The sequence below is a fragment of the Nycticebus coucang genome, chromosome 8 (assembly GCF_027406575.1).
Source record: "Nycticebus coucang isolate mNycCou1 chromosome 8, mNycCou1.pri, whole genome shotgun sequence".
NCBI lineage: Eukaryota > Metazoa > Chordata > Mammalia > Primates > Lorisidae > Nycticebus > Nycticebus coucang.
The window spans coordinates 95,702,069-95,729,744 of record NC_069787.1 but is presented as its reverse complement, the minus strand read 5'-3'; the positions used below and the strand labels follow the sequence as shown (position 1 = coordinate 95,729,744).

Below are 27,676 nucleotides of genomic sequence, written 5' to 3'. Positions count from 1 at the left end.
GCCCTGAGGCATGCTCATACCAGCACCTGCCAACCTAGAGGTTTCCTGTTGCTGTGGCCAGGAGGGTTGACTCTAGGCCTCCTGGTGGCCATGAGCCTGGGAAGACCAGAGCCCAGAGCTGGAGTTGGGGTCACAACCCTGTGACCGCTCTCTTGGGTTCTCATTCTTCCTAGCCCCAATCAGGACAAATGGGTCATTTGAAACCCCAAAGCCAACTCAGAAGAGATGTATTAGCTAAAAGCTAAGGGAATAAAAAGTAAACAAGTGCCCTACTCACCTCTCATTGGCTGAAAACTTTAGTTAAATGAATGTGGATGCACAACCCCAAAACTGTATGGTTAAGTACCCTCAGCCCCACTCCCTCCAGGAAGCAGGCAGTGATCTCCAAGTTGAAGATTCCTATGCTCAGAGCCCAGGCCTGGTGAGGAAGGTATGCACAAGAGCATCCAGGGCAAGGGTGGACTAAGGCAACTCTTGGTAGTGAGCTGCTCAGGGCCAGTTCCCCTGGTATCCAAGGCTGGAAAGGAGTGCCCATGTGCTGCTTTCCACCTCTGTACCACATAGAGGACTGACAGTCAGCCCTGCTGAGGTAGAAGGACCTCACTCCCATAACCTTTGAAGGTAAGGGTACTACAAATAATGGTAACAAAAACATTAGGTCCCCATTTGTCAGTTTCCCAATACTTTATTGGCCACATCTAATACCCACACAGCAATTTCACCAACAGGGACCATGAGCAACCTGCTCTGATTGCTGATTGGCCAAATTGGGACCCAATTTGGGTCTGTCCAGCTCCTAAACCACACACTGTGGATGTCTCTGCTCTTTGCGTCCCCTGGAAGGATACTCAGGTCCTTGTTTTTACCCTTAAGTATCCCAGAAATGTAGAGCACAGGGAATCACAGGACCATGGGAAATGCTATAAACACCTGAAAAGTACCATCCACCTTCCTCTGAGCAAAATTCCAAGAAGGGTCAACCAAGTAGGCTCTCAAGCAGGCTGGTTTCCCAGGCCAGGCACCCACAGACCAGCCGCACTACGGCCCAGACCTCTGAATATGTAGGAACCGGGGCCTGAGAAGACAGAGACAAAGGGGCTGGTTACTTTCTGGGCTCCAGGGAATGAGCAGGGATGGGGAAGAGCATACTTTCCCCACAGCCAGGGTGGTCTCAGTGGAAAGACCAGTGCGTGGCCATGGTGGATGAAAGGGGCAGAGCCTTACCTCCCACAGAAGTCCCTGTGCACAGCCACGAGATTGAGGTATAGGTCAGGGTGGCTCTGAAGCCAGCTGCTGACAAGCTCTGGGTGCCTTGGATCCACTTCCAAGAAGATGCTTCTACATGGGGAAGAAATGGGTGGGTTCAACTGGGCAAGGGTGGGGTCTGCACTTTTGGGTTGCCAGGGTTAGGTGAGTGCAGAATGACCCAGTCCAGAAGAGTCTGCTAGGGGAAGACCCAGGAGAACAGTCCCATCCATACCCAGAGTACTTCAGGACCTGGGGTGCCAGCACCAGGATTTGCGTAATGATGTCCATGCCTTCTTCCCCACCATCCAGGGCCACTGGGTCTTCATAGCTGAATGGGGAAAAAGTGGGAAGTGAGAGCTTCAGGGAGGGGATGTCTGAAAAGTATGGAGGAGTCTCCACAAAGGGAGCCCCATGGAACTTACACTCAGGAAAATTACACCCTGAGCTGAGAGTCAAGTCAGAGAAGGTGACCCCCATATGTATGGAAGCTTCTACTCCCCTACCTCCTGTGGGCAGCACCCCAACAGGCACTGCCAGGCATGCTTGCTAAATCCCACTGACTGATAGCCCCAGGGCAGGAGAGTCTCCTCACTAGGCTGCTCCTGTTTGTAGCCTGGAGGTCTGGAGCTGGGCCTAACTAATCCTGAGCCAGCACCCCAATCCATACTACTGTTGTCCTTCCAGGAGGCTCCTGGGGTACCTCTGGTTTTCAGCCCTATGTAAGAGCAGGTTGGCTTTGTACAAAGTCTAGAGTTTCAGGCTCAACTTTCCTGCTAAGCCACCATTTGACATTAGACAAGACACCTTCCCTCTCTAGGCCTCAGTTTTTCATAAAATTATAGATCCATGTACTAAGCACCTCCTCTGAATCCTATAGGTGTCCGATACTTTTGAGTCATCACTGAGTACTCCTTAAGGCCCTACAAAGCGCCACTTCTCTCCTTTCAAGGGCAGGATAAAGACTCAGAGAAGTTCAGTGGCTATATTAAGTGGGAAGGCAGAAGCTGAATCCAGGTAGGATTGTGGGCTGTGGCATGCACCCTCTCAACACCATTATCTATTTCAATACCTACTCTCCCACTCTTCCAGACTGTGAGGTCCTCAAGGGCAGACCAATCCCACTAAGCCTTCTCAGGCTTGGCTTCCATGTTCCACCCTACCCAGCACCTGAGGATCTCGGGGGCCAGCAGCTCCATGTCCTGATGGAAAACATACGGAGGGTTGCTGATGATCAAGTCCATGGAGCCCCAGGACAGAAGGTGTTTCCAACTCCCTTCTGTAATCAAAGAAGGGGACACACAAAAGGGATTGTCCCATTGGGAGGTAAAAGGATGGTAGCTCCACCTACCGCCAATGTCCATGAGTAGACCCTGCCTCCAAGCCACACTTTGGGCTTATCTCTGTACATGATAAACTAAACTTGCAATTTTTTTTTTTTTGAGACAGTCTAACTATGTCCCCTTGGTAGAGTGCTGTAGCATCACAGCTCACAGCAACCTCAAACTCTTGGGCTTAAGCAATTCTCTTGCCTTAGCCTTCCAAGTAACTAGGACTACAGGTGCCTGCCACAACGCCTGGCTATTTTTTATTGTTGTCCTTGTTGTATAGTAGACCTGGGCTGGGTTTGAACCCACCAGCCCCGGTGTATGTGGCTGGCACCCTAACCACTGAGCTATGGGTGCCGAGCCCAAACCTGCAAATTTGTGGTCAGGATCCTGGTTCCCAGCCAGCAACCTGGGCTGGAGTGTACATACTCTGATATGGCAGCCCTCCACGTAGAATGTCCTTGCCCTCTCTTCCTCCTGTCAAAAACTTACTCCTTAAGCAAGATACACTTCAAGTGCCACTTCCAGGAAGACCTCCCTTATTGCCTGGGCAAAGCAAGAGCCTTTCTCCTCTGCAGGTCCACTGGTCTTACAGTGTGCCTCATAGCTAACAGGGGATGAGAATACATGGAGGGCAGGCCTGGCATCAGTCAACTGATTGCAGATGGCTTTGATTACTGGTTCCGTGCTGTGCCAGATAGTGTAACAGGTGTATCACAGTCCATGGAGGGGGCACAGGGTAGGAAGCTCTTGGATCTCATGAGAAAAATGATAGAGCCAGAACTAGAGGCAGAAACCTGAGGATGCTAAAAAGGCTGTGGCTGAGCTACATAGTGCCTGGGCCTCTTCTTTCTAGGCCAGGGAAGGGCAGGAAGGGCACTCATATATTTTAGTCCCAAAGGTTTTCTTTTAAGCTTCTGCTTGTCTCTTGTCAATAATCAAGTCCTTAAAGTCTTCAGTTATGAGGGATTCAGAAGGTCTCTCTGGTCAGGTCAGCTCAGAAGGCAACAGCAACTTGTCCGTCCTCAGCAAGGACTGGTCTGAGATGCTATGTATGTCCATGGGGAAAGCCCTCCCTCCATCTCCACCCACAGCACCTGTATCTATGATCCCCACCTCAGAGGATATAGGTAAGGGAGAGTACCTGAGGTCACATCCAGTGGGATGATCTGAATTCTGTCCTGCAACCGAAGCCTAGAGAAAAGGGGAGGGGTGGTTTAGCACGTGGGATAGACCCCTACCCTTGACTACAAGAAGATGAACCATGAATGCTTCTTGCAGCAGCAAGATACTGAGTGCCCTTCGTAACTCTGTAGGACCCATGGCAGGGTGCCCCCACCCTCTCCCCCTTCCTGGGAGCAGAAATCAGACATTGGTGGGGTTGATACCTGAATGGGGTCAAGATCAGTTCCAAAGTCCAGCTCCCTCACCCTAGCCCTCTGGTTCCCCCACCTACCTCTGAGCATTCTCATGGGTCAGAGAGATGGCGGCCACCTCCTTATCCACAGCAATGACTTGGCTCTGTCCCAAGAACAAATGGAGGGTATGTCGAAGAGAGAATGTTGGGAGTTTATGGACCTGGGGACCCTACTGCAACCACCCACCAGAATAGGAGGAAAATACCCAAAAGCTTTTTCCTCTCTGTGGCCAGGGATGGGAGCCAGATAGGGATGAGAATTAGAGTCCGTGACTATAGTAGGTTGGAGACAGCCCTGTCCTCCCTTGCCTGGTTGTTTCCCCTCTAGTACTCCTAGCAGAGGGATGTGGGAAAAGGACCAATGGGAAGGTGAGTGTCAGTTAGTCTTTCTACAGTAGGGTGAAGGGTACTTACCTGGGGGAGCTTGCTCAGTAGACTAAGAGAGATAGCTCCTGATCCACAGCCCACCTCTAGAATGAGGGGGCCACCTTGGGCTCCCACTGCATGGGATCTCTGGGTTATAGCCTCCAGGACCCATTCAACCAGTTCCTGTGAAGCAGAGAGGTCTGGATCAGAGTTGGTGTTAACCTGTCCCCGGCAGGTCTTGGCACAGAAGCCCAAGCAGGTAGCCACTGTGTGAATGAATGTAGGAAAGGAAGGTGGCCAAAGTCAGATTGATCTTCATGGGGAAAATCCATGGGCAGGTCACCCTGCCTCTCCATGCCTCAGTTTCCCTGTCTATAAAGTTGAGCACAGTTGAAGCTAGCCACCTTGTGGGGTGTGCTGGGGGCTAAACTGAACATTTATGAAACTGATCCCATACCTACTGGATAAGCATCCAATATCCCCAGCTAAGCCCTTTACAGATATTCATTCTCCCATTTTGTGCTCCCAGAAATGCTAAGAACCCTGATAGTTCCTGGCCACTCCCACTGTGCCTAGCCCTAGTACAGAGCTTTCCCTACACTAATCTGATGGATTCTCACAATTCTCCCACAAAGAAACTGAGGCCCAGGTGTACCTGAAGCCTGACCTGTGGCTCATGGTAACCAAGGGCCAGTGTGTCCCCAGCCTCCTCAGAGAGCTGAGCTTGAAAGGTTTCAAGGAGGCTCCCAGGCCAAGGATAGAGAATTCCCTTCTTTGGTGGGGTGGAGGTGTGGTGGTGGGGAGATGTGGCACACACAGGGTGAAGTGGGAGGTGCCCAACTATACTGTACCCATTGGTGGCAGGATGACCCTTTCAGACATTGTTACTTTGGAAATAAGAGGGTTTTAAGTCTCACCTAACCATCTGCTGTCTACAGGAACTACGCATGGAGCCAAACCAGGGTAGGGATGAGGGGTGGAGAGCTGCTGCTGTCCAATGGACAAAATGTTCCTAATCAGTGTGGAGCAGGGAAAGGACAGTGTGGCCCCTTTTCAAAGGCAGTCCCTTTGGACTTGGCAGAGGGGCTATGCAGAGGCTCAGCACTCCTGGGATCTCAGCTCCTAGGCAGGATTGGCTCAGGGAACTGGGTAAGGGGACAGCAAGTGGGTGATTTCTCTCACCTGAAGAGAGGCCCAGAAAGCCTTCCTTAAGCTCTGGCCAGGCTCCCTACCACAGCTTTCCCTACCCAGAGTCTAAGGCAGGTGTCCTCAAACTTTTTAAACAGGGGGCCAATTCACTGTCCCTCAGACCATTGGAGGGCCAGACTATAGTTTAAAAAAAAAAAACTATGAACAAATTCCTATGCACACTGCACATATCTTATTTTGAAGTAAAAAACAAAACAGGAACAAATACGATTCACAACACTTCATGTGGACCGCGGGCCGCAGTTTGAGGACGCCTGGTCTAAGGTCTAGAATGGGATTTGACAGACCCACCAGACTCCATGATGGGAAGACCTGGGGTCTGTGTGCGCTAAACAGGCAAAGCTTTTGCCATAGAGAAGCCTCTTCACTACTTTCCAAGTGCTTGTCAAGCTCTCTGCGGCCCTGGGAAGCCACCTTCTGGGTCTCATGCTCCCAGGTCCCTCCAAACCTCCAAAATCATCAGGCAGGCACACTGGAGCAAGGGATTCCAGATCGCTCAAACCCATTTTCCACAAAAACTCCCAGTACTGAGCCTCTCAAAGCATCTCATCCTTCCAGACTCCCCCAATCCCAGTAATAAAGTTCATCTACACCAAGGGTAGAAAGTCCAAGGTGAGCAGAATGTAGCCAGCAGATCTACCCTTCCCTGTTCCAAGCCCCATCATCACCAAATAAGCTACTGCCTAGCTTGGGTAAGTAGATCCAGCAGGCTTCCTTCCACTCACTTACTTCCACTGGACCTGGGCCAGGCACTACTGGAGACCTTTAGATACTTGTAGCAAGCTGGCCCATGAGGCTGGGACTGGCACAGAGTCTAGGGCTGTGGCTGAGAGCCTGTGGTCTCAGTGGTAAGGCCACCTGCTGAAACGCCAGCAGGGTGGCCAGGACATATGAGGGATGTGAGCCTCCTTTGGTTTTCTGGTCACAGACAGACCTACTCTGGCTGGAGAATGACCTCTCAGCCAGCCACAGCGGCCAGCCACCTCACAGATAGCCACAACCTCAGAGACACACACCAGATATGTGAGTGACCACCTTGGGCAGGATGTGAGGCTGAAAGAATTGGGGTCTCACCACTACCAGTGGCCTCTTGCTCTCCCTTACGCTGCAGACCATGGGAGACTCATCTTAGTTATGGAACCACAGCAGGAGTGGGGTGGCAGGAGTGGAGATCACCCTATGAAATCCAGAAACTTTCTCTTTCTCACCCAGTGAAGAGCTTCCCTCAGTCTGGTGCTGATGGCTCTTTGGGGAGATTAAAAGCCAAGTTGGTCACAGGTCCAGGATACCCCCTCCAGGTGAACATGAAAAGAATCCAAGAACAGGCTGGGTAGAAGGGTGGGGGCATGCGCGAACAAGTCAGGGTGCCGGCAGTTGTTTGCTCTGCCTGCAGCTACTGTCCCCCACATGGACTCCACACTCCTTCAAGAGGTTGGCCCAAGGCCTCAGCAGGACTTCAGTGTCACAAGCAACTTCTATTAGGATTACATCCCCTGTGGGGCAACCCCAGGGAGGTGACATTGCTTTCCCCAAGTCAATGACAGACAAAGCCCTGACCCTCCCAAATCCTATACAGCCTCACCACACCAGGCTGGGTAGGAATAGCTCATATCCCCAGGCTTGAGTTTCCTACTCGACATACTGCCAGGCTGGGGCCTGAGCCACCTTCTTACCCCCAAGGAAAATCCAACTCGTTGGGCCACATGCCACCTGCAACTTTGCACTTTAGACTCCTGCACCTATTACCAGAAACCACTCATCAACAGGCAGAGAAAAGAAGGCACCATGACCCCTCCCCTGCACCCATTCTTCCCTCTCCCTGCCACAGGCCACGTCCTCTTGAGTTCTTGGTAAGGCATCCCCTGATGCGGCTTCACATTGGGGTGAAGCTGTTGATTTCTCAGAAATGTCTGTACAGTGAGGCGAGGGCTTGGCCTCCCAACCACAGTGCCTCACCTGCCCTTGCAGTAGATCTGCTCTCTTGGCCAGGAATGGGGGTGGGGAGGTGGGGGCGCATGGGAGCCAGAAGTCCACACTTGACACCCAGGACTCCAGAACACATGGCTAGGACCAGAGAACTCAAAGGTCACCATGTAGCTGCCCTGATTCTGGGTAGGTTCAGGAGATGGCAAGTGACTTCCTGGCCAGAGATTGCATGTCTGGGGGAGTCACAGAATAGCCTTCTATAAGCCTGTAGGTGGCAGGCCACATCTTGTTCTAGGTCTTTGTACCTTATCCCAGATCATGCCAATCCCAGATACAGCAGCCTCATATGAGGTGTGGGGTTTTGATCCAGGAGTCAGGAAGTCCAAATGCTCCTCCCTTCCATTCCCCTCACAGCCTGTGAATCAGCAAGGCCTCAGATTCCCTACTGACTTTGCTCTGACACTAGGCAATTAGGTAAGAAGTAAGGACCTGGCCTTCCAACCATATGATGTGGGGTCAGAGGGGTCAGAGGGTTTCTTGGCTGGGGATAAAGGCTAGGAGAGTAAGAAGGGACTCTGGGTCCCTAGCTGGGGCAGGTGGATGGGGCCTGACTTTTCCCAGGAATGTCTGTGCCTGCCTGGGTATCTTTCTAGAAACATTCCTTCTCAGAACCTGCTGCTTTATGGCTTGCCATCTAGCTCCTAACCAGCCTCACCCCTCATCTGCTTTCTCTAGCTCCCAGCTCTGCCAAGGTCAGGAAGAAGTCCAAGACGGGCCATGGAAAATATGCTTCCCAGGAGCAGGGTGCCTCACCAGGGGACAGCATGCTTGGGCCACACATCCCTAGTCCTAGAAGGGACCACATAAGTGATTATCTGACCAGACAGAGGACTGAAGACCATCATATCATAAATTCCCTGGTGTGGAGGCCAAACACTTTCACCATCTGGGTATAGAGAGGGCAATAACCTGCCCAAAGTCACATAGCTGATACCAGGTCTGTAGATATCCAGCTGGAGCCCTCTCTACTTCCTTCATGCTTCTTGAGAAGCTGTTGGAAGGCATTTGTATCCTGTAGGTTACAGGCCCAGGTTACTGTGCCACAGGCCCAAAGGACAGTTCCTAGGGAAAGGCAGAAATAGGCTGAGCACTTGGGGCTCAGCTGAGGCACTCTGGGCCACTGCCAGCCCCAGAAGCTGGGGTGAGGGCTTGAGACATAAGGATAGTCAAGAGAGCCAACAGGAGTCCTCTATCCTCTTGGCCCCACAAACTCAGTAAACCAGGAAACAGGTTTAGGAGAGCTCAGCCTCTGAGGATAGCAGTGATGGGGCCCTAGTGCCCCCTGGAGGAAGTCTAAGCAAGACAGCTACCCTGAACCCTACCCTCTTCCCCAATTTGCCGGGCCCTGCCCTGATGGCACACCCACCTCTGTCTCTGGCCGAGGAATGAACACGGGAGGCACCATCTTCAGATTGAGCCCCTGAAAGTCCCACTCCCCAAGGATGTACTGCAAAGGCATCCTGCAGAAGGGGAAGTCAGGTGGTCATCAGTGCCAGAACCCAGATCTATAGAACGACACCTAGATTGGGAGATAACACTTGTGGTCAAAGGCGTCGGGCAAGCCTGTGTCTCCTGTGTCCTGGATTCCTGGACCAAAGCCTTCTCTCCCTCACTTCTTGCTATTTACTACCCTAGATCCCCTTCTAACATTCCCTCACCCCAACACCTCTCTAGCCCTCAGACGTTTTCCTCCTCTCTGACCCTGGTGAACCTCTGCTCCCCACAAAGCCCTCTGACCTATGGGTGCTCACCTCTGCAAACGGCGCCTACTCAGCTCTTGAATACACTTTAGTTGCCAAGGGGTCAAGGGATGGGTCCGAAGTACCGGCTTCAGGCTCTGAAACTGTCCCACAGAGAATGTGAGGTGAGTGGCTGGCTCCAGGAGCCAAACATAAGTTTCCATGTGGACAATGCCTGTGGGCCCAGCACTGGTCTAGAGGCCCAACTTCTTGGGCAGTATCTTGCCTCAGATCACAAATTTGATACTGTGCCTCCAGGTGTCTATCCCTGAACCCATGGTACCTGGCCCACACTATAATAGTTTGTTGGATGAATGAGTAAATATCTATTTAAGACATTTCTTCGGAAAAAATACATTAGTCTCAAGTACTGTGAGACAGAACAGCCTTGATGTCTCTTCCCCAGGGTCCTCTCTCCTCCCTCTTCCTGCTCACTTGACAACATTGGACTTAACTGTTTTAGCTCCAAGGACGTGAGCCACGATGTACTCACTGGATTCCCGGGCCTCAGGGATACCTCTCTTCTCAAAGACACCAGTCCAGTAGCTAACCAGCTCTGTGGCACTGGACAGAGGTGGATGGGGTTGCCATGAGCTGAAGGCCCAGCCCTGGGTGCCTCCCCTCCTCCTTGGGCCAGAAAAGAGGGCCCACAGCATTCGACCCCAAAGCTCCATGTCTCAGAAAAAGGCTCTCCAGAGTGCTAGCAGGTTCCCCCAAGTCTCCTTTATGATGTCAGATGCTGAAGATGGTGCTGAGAGTGGTCCTTGGCCCCCAGCTGGATGGAGATGAAGAGGTCATAGGCTCTAGCAGATGCGGTTGCCACCTTGGGGGAGGGAATAGGAGAGCAGGTGAGCCTTGTGTAGTAACTGACCCCAAACCTGTTGCCTGAGAAAGGGCATGCTCATCCACCTATTTGGTTCTTCTGGTCTTGACCAGTTATGTTTTCTTCACTTTTTAGCTGACATAAGCTGAACAAGTAGCTCAGTCCCTGCTAATAAACAGGCTGGTGATAGGTCAGGGCACAGGTTTGGGTGTAGAACAGATCTCTGTCTGACCTTAGGCAAGCCATTATGTCTGAATTTCAGTTTCCTTATCCATAAAATAGAGGAAATCACACCACCCCATAACAAACAGTTCATTAGTCAATGAATATCAAGGGCCTGGCAGCTGGCTTAACACACAGCAGAATCCATGTTGCAAGCTCTTAAATAATGTTGAGAGCAGAAGATTGCCTTTGCTTGGAGCTTTGTTTCTGATATTTTCCATGCATTGTAATTGGTTTTGTGTGTGTGTGTGTGTTTTTTTTGTTTGTTTGTTTTTGAGGCAGAGTCTTACTTTATTGCCCTCCGTAGAGTGCCATGGAGTCACAGCTCACAGCAACCTCCAACTCCTGGGCTTAGGTGATTCCCTGCCACAACGCCTGGCTATTTTTTGTTGCAGTTTGGCCTGGCCAGGGTGGGGTTCGGACCGCCACCCTCGGTATATGGGACTGGCGCCCTACCCACTGCACCACAGGCGCTGCCCTGTAATTGTTTTGTATGTTGAAAATCTCCCCCTTATATAACCCAGCTGCCAGCATAAATTGACAGCTATAACACTAACAATTTTATATTTAAACTGTCACAAATGAGTTTAACTTCAAACTTTAATATTAGTGGTCCCCTTTACTTTCCGACAAAGCTCCCAATTAGCATGTATTGAGCACCTAATAAGTTTTACAACTTCAGACACAAGTAGGTTCGGAGAGGGGCAGCGATTGCCTAAGGTCATTCAGCTAGAAACCGTCCCAGGCAGACAAAAGCCCAAGCCTGCCCTAAACAGAGGTGGTTCTGTGCATCTGTGAACCGTTCCAGGAGCTGAGGCCTTAAGTTTGGGGCACAAACTCCCTACCAGCTACACAGGGCATTGTTAGCGACCAGCAAAGCCCCTTTCCTCTGAGCCTGTTTCCCCAACCTGCTCTACCAGGGTTGGAGCCGGCCAGGTCTAGAGAGTGTTGTAGATCAGGCGTTCCCATCCTGATGCCCACCTCTAGTGCATACCTGCCTAAGAGTCTCCTAACAGCCCGCAGAAATGGCCCAAGAATTGGCTACCGGACGTGCGTAGCCTGCGGTGCGTTCCCTTGGTCGTACCTCTTCCGGGGTTGGAGCATCTGAGAAAGAGCTCGGACTGACACTGTTGCCCAGCTCCATAGTTCCTAACACCGTTGGCTTCCTCCCTGGAGACCCCTGAAGGGCGTTTGGGGCGGCAGTAAATTCTATACCCACTACGCCCGCAGATCCAGTGACAGGAAAGTACCGGGATGTGTAAGGGCTTGCGCCCAGGGGCCTGAACTAGTCAGTCTTCCTTATGGTCACGGCAGTATATTACTTCAGCACACCGTGATTGCTCCCAGGTGGTGTTTAGGGATCCTGCTAGGGTGGTGTGCAGGAGGAGCCAAATAGCCCACTGGAATGGGGGTGTCACCTGCAGGACCTCGGATCAAGGGCTGGAGGGGAGGGGCTAAACCCGGAGGGCGGTTTCTACCATAGCCTGTGGGCCAGATCCAGCAGCGCGGAGGCGGGTTCCTCTGTTGGAGGCGGGACCCAGTGTCCAGGACCCACCCGAGACAGTGGCCCCAGCCCAGCTGGGCACCAAAGGGCTATTTTCAAATCCTGACTGTTGGCAACTTATCAGGAGACCGTGTCCAGGTGGCTGGACCTCTCTGCACCTCAGTTGCTTCTTCTATAAAATTCATGGTACTATCTTGCAAAGTGTGACTTAACTTGATCCCTGTTAACAATTAAACTTGAGGTTTTCTGGGCTCCTTCTGGGACCAAGGGAACACAGATATCTGCATTTGTATCATGCTACCCCGTGATCCTGTAAGCTCCTTTGGAAACCTGCGGATTAGAGTTATCCGAGGGGGCTCCTCACCGAGATGATTACGCCACGGATGGAAACAATTGGAAGGTATTATATGCAGACTTGCCTGTGTGGGGATGCCCAATAATAATACCAACTGGATAATAATACCATCCTGTTCCCAAATTCTCTGGACTGAAGATGACCCATTTCTAGCCCAGGGTTTGAGTCGTTTACCAAGAGCGCTCACAACCAAGAGTGCCCATCTGAGTACGAAGCCAAGGTCCAGGAAGCAGCTTGTTCAAGATCACAAAGTCAGTAAAGGGTCGATCCAGAGTTGAACTCAGGCCCAACGCTGAGTACTCCTAGTCCAGTGCTCTCCCCAAGCCTCCTCTGGATACTTGCGTTTGGGGGGCATGAGTCTGTCTCAGAGCAGGTCGAATCTGGGTTGGGTAAGAGCAAAGTCTCGAGGTTAGGGATAGTCTCCAAGAACAGAAAACAGGCTCCAGGCTCCTGCCGGGGGCGGAGCCAGATGCGAGAGACAGGCGAGCGGGCCAATGCTGGGTGGTCTCTATGCCTGACAACCAATCGGGGGCTAGCGGCTCGGAGAGAGAAAGAAGGCAAGGAGCTGGAGCTTCCGGGATCCCCAGAGGCTTCTCCTCCCGCTCCCACCCCTGCAGTGGGACAGGGCGGTAGCCACCCTAGCCCAAGCTGGCAGAGCGAGCACTCGCGGCTGCGGGCTGTGCGCGGTAGTGGGCCTGGCCGGCGGCTCCGAACGTTCATTCAGGAAGAGCAGACCTCGGATCGGACCCTCTGGCCACCACGCCGGGCCTTGGGATTCCCCCGCCCTGGCTTCCCTCCTGTCACCACCACCCATAGCCTATCTGACTGAGCTCCGCGCCCTGGAAATTAAGTAAGTGCTGAGGTCGCTACTACTGTGCAAGAATAGAAGAATCACAGAGTCGCGGAGGCGGGCATGGGGATTGGTGCAGGGAGGACTGAGAGACCTAGAGGAGAATGGCATGCCGATTCTCAAAGGTCGTGGTGCCGGTGCCGAATCCTTTCACCCTGGTTTCCTTCCCTTCTCTTCTGGACCCCGAGGCAGGGCTGGTAAATGGTCAGCAAGGCCCCTTTTCTCCTTTGGGGGAGGAGGAGTAACAGAGCTAAGAACAAGAGTTCAGGGCCTGACCCAAGGTCACACCTAGGGTCAGTGACACAGCCAAGAAAAGAACCCACCATTCCTGTTGTGCCCAGTCTAGGTGGAGGAAGAAGACAAAAAGGGATGAGCTCTTCCACCCCATGTCCTGCCAGCCTTACCACTTCCTAAGAGACCATTGGGTATGTGGACACCTCACACACACCCATGCATCTGCACAGGGAGGCACCCCACATTTACCCATGAGCCAGGATGTATGTGTGCAGCCATGAGTTATGTTTCCCTCCTCTCCCTAGGCCTGCCCATCTGCAGCTTGGCTGGGACCTCTTCTCACCCTGCTTTACCCAGGACCTACTGAGCTGGGCAAATCTCCCATCCTCTGTTCCCAGGGGAGGAGGGAAAGGGAGGACGGAGGAGAAGACACCTGAAGTGGGAGCTCCATCCCTGCCTCTGAAAAGCCCCCTTACTTCCCTTGCCTTTTTCCAATGACCCAAGAGTCTGCAGAGAAGCCCAGCTAGCTAAAGGACCAGAGCCTTTCTCTCTTTCCTGATTTTAGTCTTTCCACACCAGCCCTGACCCCTACTCTATAAATAACAGTAGGCTGGATCCAGTGGCTCCTGTGGCTCCTTCTCTCCTGAGCGTGTTGGCCAGCAGGAGAAGATCTAATATTTATTGGGTGCTTACTGTGAATGGGCCTTGTGCTGTCTTTCTAGAGACCTGTTCATTCTGATATTTTAGTAACCCTGTGACCCTGTGGGGATGTTCTTAATAAACTCTTACATTCAGGAAACTGAGACACAGAGAGGCAGAGTGACTTATCTGGGATCATCCAGTTAAGTAGCTGACCTGGGATTCAAAGACAGACTAGCTCTTGGGCAAGTGTTTCCCTCCAGGAAAGGAAAAAGCTGTAGTATTTTTTTTCCTAAGCAGGATGAAGAATGTGGGAGGCAAGGAGTGAGGAGGTGGGAGATGTGGGGAGTAGGAGACAGGTTATTGTGCAGAGGAGGGACTTTTTCTTTCAAACCTCCCATTGACTTTCATATCTTCCAGGTCTGATCATTATGATCCTCTTACCCACAAACAGAGGAGATAAGGCTTCATTTTTGTTCCTAAATACACATGGGGGCTCGGCACCTGTGGCTCAAGTGGCTAAGGCGCCAGCCACATACACCTGAGCTGGCAGGTTCAAATCCAGCCCGGGCACAACAGTGATGGCTGCAACCAAAAAAAATAGCTGGGTGTTGTGGTGGGTGCCTGTAGTTCCAGCTACCTGGGAGGTGGAGGCAGGAGAATCGCTTGAGCCCAGGAGTTGGAGGTTGCTGTGAGCTGTGTTGTCACAGCACTCTACCCAGGGTGACAGCTTGAGGCTCTGTCTCAAAACAAAACCAAAAAAAACAAAAAACATGGGAACCATAGATATATAAAACATTTGTCCTAATGTCTCCTAAACTTGCCCTTGTCATCTTCCTCAAACCTTTATTTCCACAGTGTTTTCAGAACCTAGAGGGACTTCATTTCACTGCTGAGCCCCTTAGCCTCATATTTTTTTATTCTTTCCTTTCCAGCACCCAGGGAGGCAGGGGGCTCCCTTTATCCAAGGAGTGGTTGTGCAGGTGGACACTACAAGTGGTAGGAGCGACAGGCTGGGACCTCTTGATGTCAGAAGTGAATGGGAAGGTTGACTGACCACAGACAGTCTCTCAGTCAGGGCCCTCTGCATCAGCATGAACTCCAGGACCGCACCTGCGAGGGGCTGGTTCAGCAGCCACCCACCCACCTCTGAGCCTGATCTGGAACCTGCCACAGATGGGTCAGCCTCTGAGACCGCTACCCTCAGCCCAGAAGCTACCAGCTTGAATGACACCAGAATCCCTGATGTGGCTGGTGGCACAGCCAGTGTGGGTACCATGCTACTGTCCCTTGGGATCATCACAGTGATTGGCCTGGCTGTAGCCATGGTGAGAGCTGGGGTAGGCTGAAGCTGGCCCAGGAGGCTCTCAGCTGGGGAGGGTAATCGATGTTCAGATGCATAGAGAACCAGATCAGAAGGCAATATCTGTTAACAACAATGCAGTCCTCCCTTCCCCCAGAGATTTGTCCACTGGGGCCCAGAGATGAAGAAGCAAATCTTCTTATTAGAAGAACCAGAAAAGTTTCTGAGAATACATAGTGTTTTGAAATGGCTCATTAAGACCACATAGGACTAAGAGAGGATGATGTTCTAATTGGATCGTCCAAATGGGCAAAAGTTTGGAAACAGGAAGTTTTGTGAGCAGCAACCCCAATAGTGAGGCAACTGGGTGTGGGGTTATAATAGGAGTGGAGGCTAGAGGGTACTTTGAATGGATTATGGGCTGCAGAGTCAGGGTGGGATGCTCCTGTGCATGGCAGGCTGTTGGGAGTATTCATTCATTGAACAATTATTTATTGAGTACTTGTCTTTGTACCAGGCCTTTGAGACTTAGGGAGACCAGGTCCTGTCTTATGGTTCTTATGAAGAGTGAGAGACAGATAAAAGCCAAAGTTTCCAAGGGAAGCTTACAGGGACTGCCTTGGGGAATCAGGTGGGAGAGCAGGGGAATAGGGGTACTTTCTAGGCTGAGTGGTTGGGAACAGCTAAGGGTGTAAAATTAGAGCTGGCTTCAGTGCCATGAGAAGTGAAGTTGGGCAGCCCTCAGGAGGGAGGTGAGGAAAGAGCTGCTGCAGGTGTACCACAGTGGTGAGTATGAAGCTTCTTGAGGTGATGTCAGCCCCTGAGGATGTGGGCTGTCCCTATAAGATGATATATAGATGCTCAGAATATCTCTGAGGGACCACTGGAGATTGCACAGCTGAAATGAGGGAGAGTGGGGGTGCACCTGAGCTTCCCCTTTGGGCCTGGCAAAGGTAGCATTCTTTCCACTGCTCCTTATAAGCTCTGATGACTGGCCTTAGGCTCAGCAGCATGTTGCTATGACAAACAGGACTGTGGATAGTCCATCCATAGCCTGGTTGGAGCTGGTGTTAAACCAAGATTGCCATATGGGCCCCACAGGCTCCGGATTGCTGCCAGAGAGCAACTGCCAGCCAGCAAACAGGGTCAGGATGCAGCACACGCAGAGTGAGTCTAGGGCTTCAGAGGCTTGCTGGGGTGAGGACAAGGCAAATGCCAGTGTTTCCCCTTGCTGCCCATGTGCTGTTTAAGCAGACTGAAACACCCTAACCTCAGAACTAAAGCAGAGCCTAGAATTTGCCCTCGTTACCCTCAGTGAAAGATTTTGTCCTAAGAACTTAGAAAAGCTCCCTGACTCTTTATTCTAAAGGAACACTCAGAGGGTCAGGGTGGATTGACTTCTTATCAAAATTGGAGAGGTAGAACATTGTGGGATGGAGGCAGGAAAACAGGAGGCAGATCCAGAGGTATTCCCTGTGTGCTGCTTCCTCTCCCCTCATGCCAGCTCTGAGCCAGGCCATAAGTATGGGGAGGAACAAATCTGTGTCAGCATGTGTGCCTCACCCAAGAGGAAAAAGAGCCTCGTGTGGCAGGATCAGTTAGGGAGGGCTTCCCAGAGGAGGTGGGGCTATAGTTGTCAAGGCCTCCTTCCCTTGACACTTGATATTGCTCCTTCCCTTCCAGGTTTTGTACATCAGGAAGAAGAAGAGGTAATTCTCCAACTGCCACCCCAAACTCCAGCCCATGGGAAGTGGTGGGCTGGGCTCCAGGGGATGTGGGTCGAAAGGAGAAAGTCTCCACCTTCCAACAAAGGCCCTTCTCCCTGGTCAGGGAGTTAGGACCTCTTCTGCCCACTCAGGGTTGGGGGGTGACCACTTTCCTTCAGGAATGATTGAGGGCACCCAAAAAGGACCCCCCACACAAGGCAAACATATGTGAAGATTCTAGATAATTAGGTGTAACCCTGGATTGGGAATGGGTAGGGAAGAAGAAGGGGTGAGATGCCACCCAACTGCCCAGCCACCCTTGCCCTGCTCCCTTGAGCTGACTGCCACTGACTTAACCTCCCTGACCTCAGCCCCTAGAGGCTGTGGATTACAGCAAGTCCCCAGTCTACAGAGTCCCTGTGTACCCCATGGACAACAGCTACATGGCCCTTGGCCCTACCCAATTCCAGGAACGGGTAACCCCTCAGACCACCCATTAGGGATGGAGCTGATACTACTAACAGTGCAAAAATGTCTGTCATTTAATCCCATTTTAAAGGAAATCTTAGAACGCTAAACATAGTTATGTGCTGTGGCCCATCTGGTCAGCAGGCAGGGCTGGAGAGCTAGTAGGAGGGGAAGGGCCTTCCCTGTCCCTAGCAGCCTTTGCCCTATCCTCAGGCTGGAGAAATTACGCCACCAGCTCATGCCCATGTACAGCTTTGACCCTACGGAGGAACAAGATGAGCTGGAGCAGGAGCTCCTGGAGCATGGACGGGATGCTGCCTCTATGCGGGCTGCTGCCTCTGCTCAGGCCGCGCAGGGCAAGGTGGGCACTGACCAGGCTCCCCACCCCACCTACAGCTGTCATGTCTCCTCCACCCTCACCTTCCCTCCTTTCTCATGTCACACAGTCAGGTTGCAGCTACTAGATTTTGTTGGGTTTATTCAGAAACTGGTCAAATTGCTCCATGGCCACCTGCAGACTCAATACACAAGGCAGGCTAAGGCCGCCCTGGGGTCTAGCCTCACTCTGCCCCAATAGCCTGCTGATCTTGGGAGCCCCACTGGCATCCCTGAGCCTCAGTTTTCTCATTCATAAATGCAAATCCTAATTCTTGCCCTGTGTAACCCCACATGCTGGCTCGAAGAGCGGGAGGAGGAGGGACCTTTGGGGGAGGTTGTTGGGGGGTTCTTCTGCTTCCTGAGGGTTTATGGTCCTAAGTGGGTTGTGGGTGCAGACTCTTGGGTACTTGTTGCCTCCAAGTAAACTGATAGATTCCTAGCCACTGACAGATCCCGGGCAGGTGGAGACCCCAGCCAAACTCAACTCCAACCACTTGCTTCCATTTCTCCAAATCTCCAAATCCCGAAGGGCCAGAGTGTCCTGAGCAGGCCTGACCCACTCCTGACCTATCCAACCTCTTTGCATCTCCTTGGGTGCAGGAAGCGTCAGGCTAGGAGTCTGAAGACCCCTTGGTTTTTTGCCTTCAGTTGTGCATCACCTAGGTCCAGTATACATTGCCCCCTTGGGATATTCAGGAAATTACATTGTGAACCTTGGTCTACTCAGCCCCTGGGACTACTTGACCATTTGACAGTTGTTTCCTGTGCCCAGCCCTTGTACTAGGACCTGGGGGTACAGAGCTGAGCACCCTCTGCTAGGAAAAGGTGATACGTATATAATTATATCAAGGCCTGGGTCCACAGTGAGTGCTGCCAAGGTGATAGAATAAACTGGGGTGGCTGTTGCTAGGGAGAGTCATCTGAGCCAGATCTTATTTCTCAGCTGAGCTTACAGGGAATGCAGTCCAGGCAGAAGGCATAGCTGGTGCCAAGTACAAGTAGACACTAAGAAGTGAGGGTGGAGGCAACAGGGCCAGAGAGTACACAGCTTTGGTCAAGGTCTCTGATGCCCCTGCTTGTCTCCCTGCAGGCCACTCTTCCTTCCCAGGGCCCACTGCAGAGGCCCAGCCGGCTGGTGTTTACCGACGTAGCCAACGCCATCCATGCGTGAGTGGCCTAGGGACACGCCTGGTTCTCTGATAGAGATATCTGTCATGGTGCCCGCAGAACTGCCCAGTCCCTGATTGTCAAGACCTACTCTCAGGACCTGCCAAGATGGGAAAGGGCCAGGCCAGGCTCCAGCTGTTCTGTGGACCCACCTGCTGACTCTCTGGTCTCTAAGACAGGCAGGCTAGTCATCTGTCCTTTCCTGACCTGAGGGCCCTTGCATGTGGAGCATCCCTTATGCTGGGAAGGTCAAGAGCCACTGCTAGCTTCCCTGTCTCCTATCCAGGCCCCTCATATCAGAGTCTACTCCTCTAATGTTGAGGAAATGGAGGGATGAAAGGGAAAAGAGGTTGCACTCTGTCATGGAGAGAGACCTATTTTTTGGAATCAGGAGGTTTGGGATGGTGAAAGGCAATCACCTGAATCCTGGGGACAGGGTTGGGAAGGATCTGTTATGGGCCCTGAGAGGCCCAGGAATGGAGCTGAAACTGCCCAGTGGCAAGGATGCCAGAAGAGGGGCTGCTCATGATTGAGGGCCATTCATACTAGAGGGTCCATGAGGTCTCCCAGCCACCTATCCCTGGCAGCTAGCTGTTTGCTGAGCCTGAACTAGGGTGGGAGCTGAGGAGGAGGAGGAAGAGGGGGAACAGTGGGGAACCTACTGCACATGCGTGATTGTCCCCACAGACAGACTTGTTTTTATGCCAGCAGCACAGAGGGCAGGATGGAGAGCTTCTGCGTTGGCTCCACCCTCCAGGATAGTGGAGCATGGGGCAGGCTACTTTCTCTTCCTTCAGTATTTAGGGACTGCAGGGAAGAGGGAAGCAAGGCAGTGTTCCACTGTCCACTGCATCTCTTCACAGGGTTCTAGAAGGCAGGCTAACCTGTTTCTGAAAACAGCTCCCTGTCTGGGACTATATTGAGGACCTGAAGTTGGGAGAGGGGGGCAGTTCTGAATGCCTGAAAGAAGGTGGAGGATTACCCCTTGGGAAAAGACCTAAAAATCTACTCTATTTTTTAATTACCCTACCTCCATCCCATCTATGGAAAGGGGCTCAGTGTGTTTATGGAGTGGAGAAGGGGGTCTTTGCACTTGGCCTCCCCATAAGACTTAGAGGGTCAAGGCTCATGCCAGAGGCATTTGGGCAAGGTGTTGGGCAGAGACAGACTCCAGAGCTGGGCATTTCTCTGCTGAGCATGCTTGTGCCTTTGGCCTAGCTCCCCACTATTGCTATCCTCTGCTGATTAGAGGGATGCGGGAGTGGCATGTATACATCTTCCACTGGGCAAATAATGCATGTCAGGAGGCCCTCACAGGGAAGGTTCTGGATTTATTCCCTCCTCTAGATGCTATAAATATGTTAGCGCTTAAGCTGATTGGAGGGCTGTGGGTAATTTAGGATGCAGAAATCTGTAATTTAACTTGAACCATCTCCATGTGAAAGCATTAAAGTTGTAATTAAGTTGTTTACACGATGACAGTATGAGGCTGTGACAGGATATATGGAGCCCCAGGAGGGGATAGTATGGTTGAGGGACTGTGGGTGGTATGGAGATAATCACTTGGATCTCACCTATGAGGTGGCAGCCCAATTGATCTAGCTAAGGAAATGCCTCTGACCCTGAGTTCAAGGCTGCTCTAGGGCCTTGTCCCTCAACTGTGGAATGGGGTCACAATGCCTGCCACTCCCTGGAGTAGAGAGGCCCAGCAGGCAGGACCTTGTGGGACCAAGGTGGGAGGGGGCTTAAGCTCTAAGGAGGGCCAGGGAGAGATATGGAACCTCATGACCCATAGGAGCTATGTCTGAAACACAAAAAGGAACAAAATGACATGGCCTTTTCTGGAGCACAAGGGATGGGAACACATTAGAGTTTTGTGTGTGGAACCTACTTACAAAATTCAGAGGGTTTAGAGGAGAATGACACTAGGATGGCCAGAAGTCCTAGTTTTCCTAGAACTATCCCAGTTTTAGCACTGAAAATCCCACAAGCCAAGACTCTCAGTGACATCCAGACCCTACCCCAGAGAGCTGAGCCTTCTGGCTAGCATCACATAAACAAGAAGGGTGTAAGTCCCCCAGGTTCTCAACGGAGGGCTAAGCTAGCAGTGGGGGCTGTGGGGCAAGGCCTTAGGTAAGACTGAGGACCAAGCTCTTCGCAGGCCATTCACACTGGGGTTGAGTCACAGGGCGTGTGGTGATGGCCTTGGTCTTTGGAAGGGGGCTCCTTCCCTCAGCAGACTGGCAGGATTCTAGGGACTGGGGGATGGACTGTGATTCTCTGGATAGTCTCTTGACCCAGGAATGTTGCAGCTGCAGGAACCCAGTATCTAGGGGATTCTGAAGAAATGGGGCCTTTGGAGTAAGGCTGGTACCCAGGGACCAGGGCCTGGATGGTGGCTACAGGAGGACCCATTGCCATTCTCTCCCTGTCTGCCCCATGCCCCTTTCCTGCTAGTAATGGACACAGAGCAGCTGTCCCTGTCATGTCTTTACCTCTAGTGTTCTCAGTCACTTATCCCTTCCACCCATCATCTTCTGCTTCCGAGCTCTGTTTCCCAGACCTACAGGAAAACCAGAAGCCAACAAGTTTCCAGGTCTTCAACAGAATCTGATGTGAAATAAATATTGGGGTAAAAGTTTCTGGTTAGCATGTCCTCCTTGAGGCCTCGAGCCTAGTGCACTCCCTGCTCTCAGCCAGGCAGCAGAGTGAGAGGGAGTGAGAGGGAGTTGTCTGCCTGCCTTCACTCTTCCTGAAACTGTCTATTAAAGGGGGCTGTAGGCGAAGTGCCCCTGCCAACACACATGCTTTCCTAAGTGAAACTCCTTCTTGTGAATAGCAACTAGGGCTTGGGGTCAGAAGCTGCAACAGTTTTTGGTGGATGGTATCAGGGTGGACATGGCTGGGTGCCTTTAAAGATCATCTTCTTGTTTAATAAAGTGAAGTGTCACCTTCAAGCCAAAGTGAATAAAATAATCCCATTGCCTGGCTCAGGAAGACACTGGGGATGCCTTTAGAATGTAAAAATAAGTAAATTTTTGTTGGGAGAACCCAGAAACTCCAGTAAAGACCAGTACAACCTTGCTATGTCTTCCTTCCAGAAACATTACTGAGCCCCTATCACAAGCCTGGGACCATGGTCTCATCAGTGAACCAACCCAGATCTGAATTTCCATTCTAGATGGAGGAGACAGATGTTAAATAGGAGAAGAGGTGTCTCTGTGTATACATTTCTCTCTCTCTCTCCCTCTCTCTCTCTGTGTATATATATATGTATGTATGTATGTATATATATATATATATAAATACATATATATGTCTACATCTTTATAACTATACCTATGTGAAAAGGCAGACATAGAGGGTCAGGCTATGCCTGCGGATGTTCAGAAGCTGGGAGCAGATACTCTCACCCTATCCTGTCCAGCTACAGACTTCTGCAGGAGGCCTTGTGGCCCCTATCCACCCTGACCTCTGAGGGCTCAAGACAGAGGGGGCAAACTGCAGGTGGGGGCATCTGTGGTCACCCAGAGGATACTCTTGAAAAGCCAGAGATGCTGATAAATGAGTAAGAAGTATGCATGTGTAAGTGGAAGGAGGGGTGAAAGGGATGGGGAGACCATGGAGACCCCTCAGTGGTTCTCAACCTTCCTAATGCTGTGGCCCTTTAATACAGTACCTGTGAGTCATGACCCACAGGTTGAGAACGGCTGCCTTAGAGGAATGGAGTGGAGTGACACCAGGATTCCACCCCACCTGGGCCTGGGTCTGACCTTGACATACTTTTTTAGTCCCCATCCCCAGAGGTTCCAACCCCTCACCATGGGTTCTTTCATCTTGCAAGTGGAAGATCAAGGTGGGTGACAGTGCTCCCCAGGGCACCTGTCCCTACACAGAGGGAGTTGGGGAAGGGTGATGAGCAGAGAGGAGTATCTGGGAAGGAGAGGATCTGTGCAAGAGCAGAGGGGTAGACGGGGCTGAGGCCTGTCTAGGAAGGGGTTTTCCATTCTCAGCCCCTAGCCTGGGAAAAAGCAGTCTGAGTCAAAGAGACCTTCTGCCCTGCTTCTCAGATCTTCTCTCAGCTTTGAAGGTTCCCCCCTCTCAAGGTTCATCTAGAAAGGTGAACCTCTGGGAGCCTTGTTGGATCTACAAATACAATAGGCCTGAGATTCCTACGTGAGCTGTGGGGGACGGCCAGTGGAGGAAGGAAAGCCCAAAGTGACCTGAGGCATCCCCAGGGGCTAAGGTTTCTGTACAAAGATCTTACTCTGAGCTTGAATCTGCAGACAGGAAGGAAGGCCCAGGAGATACCAAGGCCTTCCTTATCAAACCAGGTCAGCTTTGATCAGCAGGTCACAGTGTGGGTCAGATTCTCACATTTATGGCAAAATCTCAGGTAGCACAACACCCCACGTAACTGGGAGGGAAAGTGAAAATTACATAGGGGACTTCTGTGGTGCCCCCACCCCCACCCCATGTGCAGAGTTCACAGAACTAGTCAGCATTTTCTGTGCGCCCAATTCTGTGCTTGGAGGTGATAGGGGGCTGCCTGTCCTCCAGGACCAACTGCTAGGTCAGAGAAGGACTGCTGACTGAGTTGCTCTTGGTCCCTAAGAGTTTCAGGGAGGAGTGCCTGAAGGAGGCAGAGGGCAGGCACCAGCTGCCTTCACTTTCTGTGTGACTTAGTAGGGCCTGGGTTGCAAGCCAGGATGTGGCAGCCTCTTCTGCCCATTCTGTGGGTGTGGCCATGGCTGTGACTGATGTGAAAAAGCTGTCTGGCAGCAGAGCAACAGAACCCAGTGAGACACACTCTCAACACATGGGTTTTCCCAAGAAACCCAGTGGCATTTTGCTCTCTTTCTCAGTATGCACTGCAGCATCCAGGACTATGTCCCCTCCTGGCTGATCTTCCTATTGTACAACACTCGCTTCCCTTCTCGCAGTTCAGCTGGTAACCCAGCATTGCAGGCCCCTCATCCCTAGCCTGGGGGACCCAAAAAGGCTGGTCCCACTAAAGGTGTTAAGAGGTCACTGCCTCTGGTAGGGGACCATCACAGGTTAGAAGATATGGGACCAGGGCGGATGGAGAGCCCCAGGAGGCCAGCTCTGCAAGAACTCCCAAGCCCCATTTACAGATGAGGAATTGGGTGGTCAGAGAGGATGGGTGACTGGTCCAGCTTTGGAGCCCAGGGATGTCTGCTCTTTCCATGGCACTAAGGGAAAAAGGTAGGTGGGCAACCACATGGCCATTGACATATTTCTTGGCACCAATTTTAGGCCTGTCCTGCCTGGGGACTTTGGGGTCTGTAGGAAAAGATAGACCCATGGTTTCAGCTTGGGTGAGAGGAATGAGCAGGTGGGAAAGGGGGAACTGGGGCAAACGTTTAAGAAAGAGGGGGCCCTGGGCCACAGGAGGAGCAGGAAATAGGGGAGAGGGGAGCTTATTACTCAGGACTCCCAAGGCTCAGGTTTCAGTCGTGGACTTGGTATTGGCCTTGGGAATGTCCCTTCTCTCCCCCTGGCCCTCATCTGTACAATGGGCAAAGAAGTCCTGCTCTTCTCTCTCTGCAGGTGTGAAGAGGACAGAGGCAGAAATTGCTGGGAGAGGGTTTAGAAAGGGAAGGTCTAGGTGGGACAGAGAAGGATCTGGGAACTGTCACCTGTGCCCACCCTGGCCTACCTTAAACCAGGCTCTCAGAGTCACGAGTGTACTTCTCCTTCACTGTGGGACTTCAGAGAGATAACCTGGGACAAAGACAGCAATTCAGAGCTTCTCTAGTCACATTGACTATAACTTTCCCAGAGCCAACAGTCTTCCAGGTGTAAAGTGGAGGGTGATGATTGCCTCTCAGGCAGTGTCTTTGGAGGGGTCCTTGCACCTTTGAGACTAGAAGAGGGCTGGATGGTGGCTGTGAGAAGGAGATCTGCCTAATGGGGACCTGGGCACTGCCTTTGCTCATGTGTCCTGGTGACAGAAGATGCAGCTCAACCGGGGTTCCAGCTGGGATGAGACCCTGGAGTCCAGCTGCAGGGACTGGCAGAGCTGGAGCCTGGTGCCTACTCCTGCCTGCTGGAGACAAGACAGGCCAGGGCTGGAGGATAGACATGCTGGAGCCACTCGGGGAAGGTGTGGAGAACACATAAAGCCCCTGACCTCATACTACCCTCCTGGTAACCTTTCTCTGGCCATCTCTCCCTGGCTGCTCTCCCTGGTTGCACAGGACTTCTCAGCCTTGGCCCCTCCATGTTCACTTGCCCTGAAAAATTTGTCCTATTTAATGTTCTCTCTTTAGCCTAAGAGAAAACAAGTGCCTGGTTGGTCCAGACCCTGTTTTAGTCCCTACCCTCCACTCTGGACTTGGGCCTATGTGTATCTTTAGCCCGGCACCCTGAGAGAGGCTGCTCATGGGGTGTGTAGGCCCCTAACTTCGTACTCTCCTCCCACTGTATAGTACCTGCTACATGTGGTATATTTTCTTCTTCATCATTTAACCCCTGTGACAAACATTAGCCCCTTTTACAAAGAAAGCACAGGTGGTTGAGAGAGGCAGTGGGACTGGCCCAGGGTCATACAGCTGGGTTACAAGGATGGCACGTTAATAGACAAAGCTGGGAGGACAGCCTGGACACACGGTTGGCTCCCTGCACTTAGCTGGCACTCAGGAGTGTCACTGATTCCATAATCCCCTGGGCCATTTTCTGACCATATAGTCTTGTTCATGGAGATCCCTATCAAAGAGATGCCCTCCAGCCTTGGTCCAGGTGGGGAAGGAGAGGCACTTGGCCAACAAGACTCCCCAAACCAGGGCTCCTCAAAGTAAGCTGAGCCCTCACCCTGGGTAGACCTCACCCTGCTCTTCTGGGATCCTGGGGCTCCTTCATGGTTTCTTGCTGGCTTTGAGGTATCTTTCTGGCTAGGGTTTTCCATAGCACCTTCTTGGACATGTGGGGGCCATTGGGATGGGTGCTGGTTTGAGACCTCAGTCCAAGTCTGTCTACCTCCCCCAGGTTCCCTGGACCTTGTTTCATACTCTGGACTGAGAATCCTGTGAGGTGGCTTTGTGCCCCCAGCCAGAAGTGGCATCAGACATGTTCAATAAATGTGCTGGCAAGGGCTCTAGCAACAACTCCGGCCCCACAGTACTCAAGTGCAGAGGGCACAGTGGATGTCGGAAGGCTTTTCCACTTTGGTGGGGTCCTCTCCTGGGACCAGCTTTTCCAAGTATAAGTTCTGCCTGCCCAACCAGACTAGGCCCTCCACAAGACCTGTGAGGCGATCTTGTTCTGTGTCCTCACTTCTTCCAGTGGTGCCCTCTTGCCCTTCTCTGTCCCATTATAAGCCAGCCTGTATATATTTGCCTGGTTCTCCTTATGCAGCCTTCCCCCTTGTGCCTTCTCCAGCTTCCCTCGGGAAGGCAGGCTCTGGAGTGGCTGGAGCACCTGGCACTGTTTGGTGGCCCAATTGGAGGTCTTGGGCCTCCTCGAGCTGGGGACACTTTTCCCATGGGTGACAGGCACACAGCTGGTCTCTGAGCTACTGCTGTGGGCAGAGGTGGCCCACAAGCAAGAAGCCAACTGCCTCACTCTCCACCCACTGGTCAGTGTACACAGACTTTGGCTGGTTTCATTGGGTCAGTGGGTAGGGCCTCTGTGGGGCCAGGACAAGCACAAGGGTGTGAGACTGGCTTCTTAGCTCTGTCCAGCTCATCTGGTATCTCTAGCTCTTTCTGAGCCCTAGGAATAAGAGTCCCACACAACAGGTTTCCGTGTGTGGTGACCCTAAAGTCAAGCTCCGTGCTAGGGACATGCCCACAGTGGCTAGGGAAGGTGGATTGTCTCACTTCTATTTTATAACAGGGGACAGCAGATGTTCCAGCCCTTGGGCTGAAGGTCTTCTATCCTCTGGCCACTAGTCAAACAGGAGATTAGGGGTGTGTCTCCCCTTGCTGTTTCCACCAGCTGGCTTTAGTGCACCCCTTTTGGAGGCCTGATGACCTAGGTTAGTAGGGGAGGGTGAGGTTGGCTTCACTTCCTGTGGGTGCAGTGAAAGATAAAAGGACTTGGGGTAATAACAATGGCAATAATAAGGTGTAACTTATTGAGCTCATGTCATGTGCTAGACACAACAGATGGGCTCAAGTAGGGAGAGCCATGCCACCATTTGCCCCACTGACAGTAGGAGCACTGTTCACCTCCCAGGCATCCATAGCTGCAGAGCTGCCAGAGGGGCCTTGGCAGCAGATCTTGAGTTTACCCAAGGGCCAGAGTCTAGTAACGGTTACCCTTGGTTGGTATGGTCAGGCACATCTTACTTTACTCTCAGTGCCCCCCAGAGTATACTGTTACTCATATTGTGGAGGAGGACGAGGAGATCTGGCACTCAGAGACAGGGGTCAGCAGGCTCAGAGCCAAGGATTTGGTCCTTCTTTCACACTATTCCGGAAAAGAACCTCAGAAAAGCCTCAGAAGGCTCAGTGCCCATAGCTCAGCGAGTAGGGCGCTGGTCACATACTATGAGGCTGGCAGGTTCGAGCTGGGCCTGGGCCTGCTAAAGAACAATGACAACTGCAACCAAAAAATAGCCGGGCGTTGTGGCGGGCGCCTGTAGTCTCAGCTACTTGGGAGGCTGAGGCAGAGAATCGTTTAAGCCCAAGAGCTAGAGGTTGCTGTGAGCTGTGACACCATGGCACTCTACCAAGGGTGACATAGTGAGACTCTGTCTCCAAAAATAAATAAA

General features: G+C 52.0%; 2 protein-coding genes across 7 annotated transcripts; one reads left to right on the top strand and one right to left on the bottom strand.

Annotated features, from left to right (window-relative positions):
- Positions 1-268: 268 nt before the first annotated feature.
- On the bottom strand, positions 269-12,602 carry HEMK1 (HemK methyltransferase family member 1). Of its 5 annotated transcripts, none has more exons than XM_053599956.1 (11): positions 12,369-12,602; positions 9,746-10,113; positions 9,303-9,394; positions 8,918-9,011; positions 4,405-4,539; positions 4,030-4,094; positions 3,718-3,767; positions 2,416-2,524; positions 1,481-1,576; positions 1,225-1,338; positions 273-1,075 (listed from the first exon to the last, which is right to left on the bottom strand). In XM_053599956.1, the coding sequence occupies exons 2-11, from the start codon at positions 9,962-9,964 to the stop codon at positions 1,039-1,041; spliced, it is 1,011 nt and encodes a 336-aa protein (XP_053455931.1). In that variant the 5' UTR covers positions 9,965-10,113; positions 12,369-12,602; the 3' UTR covers positions 273-1,038. The 5 variants fall into 5 exon arrangements, with proteins under 5 accessions (XP_053455933.1, XP_053455934.1, XP_053455931.1 ...); XM_053599955.1 differs by lacking the exon at positions 12,369-12,602 and adding an exon at positions 11,330-11,765; XM_053599957.1 differs by lacking the exon at positions 12,369-12,602 and adding an exon at positions 11,420-11,765.
- A 141-nt stretch (positions 12,603-12,743) lies between these two features.
- On the top strand, positions 12,744-23,586 carry C8H3orf18 (chromosome 8 C3orf18 homolog). Of its 2 annotated transcripts, none has more exons than XM_053600335.1 (5): positions 12,744-13,044; positions 14,853-15,185; positions 16,904-16,929; positions 17,608-17,755; positions 18,863-23,586. In XM_053600335.1, the coding sequence occupies exons 2-5, from the start codon at positions 15,012-15,014 to the stop codon at positions 18,941-18,943; spliced, it is 429 nt and encodes a 142-aa protein (XP_053456310.1). In that variant the 5' UTR covers positions 12,744-13,044; positions 14,853-15,011; the 3' UTR covers positions 18,944-23,586. The 2 variants fall into 2 exon arrangements, with proteins under 2 accessions (XP_053456310.1, XP_053456309.1); XM_053600334.1 differs by having other exon boundaries at positions 14,853-15,245; positions 18,863-23,585.
- Positions 23,587-27,676: the final 4,090 nt, after the last annotated feature.